We start from the raw sequence: 2,501 nt of genomic DNA, 5'->3' as shown, positions 1-2,501 counted from the left end.
AAACCGAAACTTGTCGTAAAACGCGGGCGAAAGCAAAGCACAGGAAAATTCAATCACGCGGTTCTCGACACGCACACGCGGCACCCGAGCAGCTAGTTCGGCAGAGCTCGCCCAAGTACGCTATCGCACCCGTGCGCTCTGCAACCATGCTCAGTGGCCTGCACATCTCGCTCCTCACCATCGACCCGCCCGAAATGTTTTCGTCCTTCTCGCCGTCGGCCGAGGCGCACCGCCTGGTCTTCCACCACCGTCTCAACCTCACCATCAGGCCCGTGGAGCACACGGCCTCCTCTCGTCGATTCGCCGACTGCTCGGCCGGCGTCGTGCACCCAAGCCGCCAGGTCTGCTGCAGCGCTGCGTGCGGGCTGTGCGGCGGACGCGGCTGCTCCAGTCGCCCTGGCGGGCCACGCCAGTGCTGCATGCCCGCTATCTTGCGCACGGGTCGGGTCTGCGAATCACGGGCGGACGTGGCGTGCATCCTGCGGGGCAGCAGCAACTACGTCCGAGGCGACGGCGTTGAGCATCGCGGCAGCAGTGACGAGGGGTTCCCCAGGGCTCCACCACCGCCGCTGCCATCGCCACAGGCGCACGCACAAACACAGACCAATCTCGGGGGCAGTGGCGCTGTCCTCTCCACAGCTGGTGGAGAGTCTACGCAGCTCGCCAGCATGAGGGTACATGAGCGCGCCACGAATGCGGGCTTTGGCGACGAAGCCCTTGTCCTCCTGCAGCAGGAGCCACCCGCGTACATCAGGACCCGCCCATCGCGGGGCAACTTCTCTCGACATAGCTGTCTCGGCCCTCGGCACGACATCGACATAGAGTACCGAAGCCAGCACCAGGCAAGTCGCAGGATGATGAGAGTGCCCCCGTGGCACTATCGGAGCTGTGTCTTCCGGCACGTGTGCTGGAATCTGGCCGCGCCGTAAGGTAAGGTAAGGTAAACTTCTCCACACACACGAGGTGGTGGGGCAAGGGGGGGCAACCCTCGCGTCTCCACGTCTGACGACAGGAGCCCCACGGCATTCAAAGTGCAAGGCCCAGTGCGCGTGGGTGAGCGGCGTGTGTGTGTGTGTGTGTGTGTGTGTGTGTGTGTGTGTGTGTGTGTGTGTGTGTGTGTCTAGTCCCGTGCCAGTGTTGTGCGAGACAGTGCGAGGGAGCGTTTGGGCTGCACTTCATGCAATCATGGAGCACTTGGAGTGCCCAGTCAGTACGCTTTAACCTCACACGCAGGCACGCAAAATTCTATTCGTTGAAAGTTCTCTTTTTTGCGCGGGGTTGTGGGGTGGGGAGGTCGGGGTGGGGTGGGGTTGGCGCCGGAGTGGGAGAGTCTGAGTCGGTCGTGTGACTGCTCTTGTGGTCTGGGGGCGACGGCTTCTGAGGAAGCCGTTGCCCGCACCTTGCCCGGCTTGCGACTTGCGTTTCCTTGCTGTGAGTGTAAAAACCCAGCCCAGTACACCAATCCTCGCTGCTACCCAACGGCAACACGCGGCCAAAAAGCCCAAAATCTCCCAAAGGTGAAAGGAGAACCACACCTCGTATCCTCGAGCGCGAGAGGGCGCGCTTTTGTAAATTCTTAAAGTACTGTGTGTGCTGTGAATCGTGCGAAGCTCACTAGCTAGAGCAGAGCTCAGACACCAACACGCCGACCCGGCTCCCCTCGCCCCCTCCCTACCCTCCCGGATGCGCCTGCTGCCACTCTCGAATCTGTCGGCGCACCATGTGGCTCGGGGAAAGGAAGGTGTGCTCAAGCGCTTCGCCCGTCATCGGGCTGGTCGACTTGGTCGCGAGCCAGCGCTCGATCGCCGTCCGCTCGTACGCATGCCCGTCGGCCGCCATCACCGGGTCGATCATCACCTCGGTCGTGATCGGGCAGATGAAGTCGTCCGGCGGCTCCTCCTCCCTCGTAGCCGGCGCCGCCGCGGCCGACGAGGAGGACCCTGGCTCCTCCGCCACCCGCCTCTCGTCCTCCAGCCTCGCGCTCTCCTCGAGCGCCGCCGCTAGCTGCTCCTCCGCCACAATCGCCTCGTCCTTCGCCGCCGCCCGCCTCTCCTGCTCCAGCCTCGCGCTCTCCTCGAGCGCCGCCGCCAGCTGCTCCTCCGCCACAACCGCCTCGTCTTCCGCCGCTGTCGGCGCCTCCTCCTCCTCCGCCTCCTCGGGCTCCTGCGACGGACCCGCCGCGCCTCCCCCGCCGCCCTTGCCCTTCTTCTTCTTCTTCTTGGCCTTCTTCTTCTCCTTGGCGCGCTTCTCCGCCTCCTCCTCCGCCAGAAGCTCAGCGGCATGCCGCGCCGCCTCCGCCTCCCTCGCCGCCGCCTCTAGAGTGCGCTCGCACTCGGTGTGGCCTTTCTCCTTGGCAAGCTGCAGCGCCGTGCGCCCGTCCGAGTCGCGCATAGACGCGTCAGCACCCGCCTGCAGCAGGAAGAGCATGACGGCGGGCTGATCCTGGTAGCACGCGTAGTGCAGCGGCGTGAAGCCTTCGTCCGTAGTTTGGTCGTCGATCG

The 2,501-nt window shown here is 64.6% G+C and overlaps 1 protein-coding gene across 1 annotated transcript; it reads right to left on the bottom strand.

The window, feature by feature from the left end:
* Positions 1-1,671: 1,671 nt before the first annotated feature.
* Positions 1,672-1,986, bottom strand: EMIHUDRAFT_254580 (hypothetical protein; the record flags this gene model as incomplete). The annotated part of the gene is made up of 1 exon (XM_005777899.1): positions 1,672-1,986. A coding segment is annotated over one exon (315 nt), but the record flags the coding sequence as incomplete, so codon positions are not given.
* Positions 1,987-2,501: the final 515 nt, after the last annotated feature.

This window comes from Emiliania huxleyi (assembly GCF_000372725.1).
Source record: "Emiliania huxleyi CCMP1516 unplaced genomic scaffold EMIHUscaffold_2520, whole genome shotgun sequence".
NCBI lineage: Eukaryota > Haptophyta > Isochrysidales > Noelaerhabdaceae > Emiliania > Emiliania huxleyi.
Note: the sequence above shows the minus strand (reverse complement) of the source record. Positions and strands in the feature narration are given on the sequence as shown.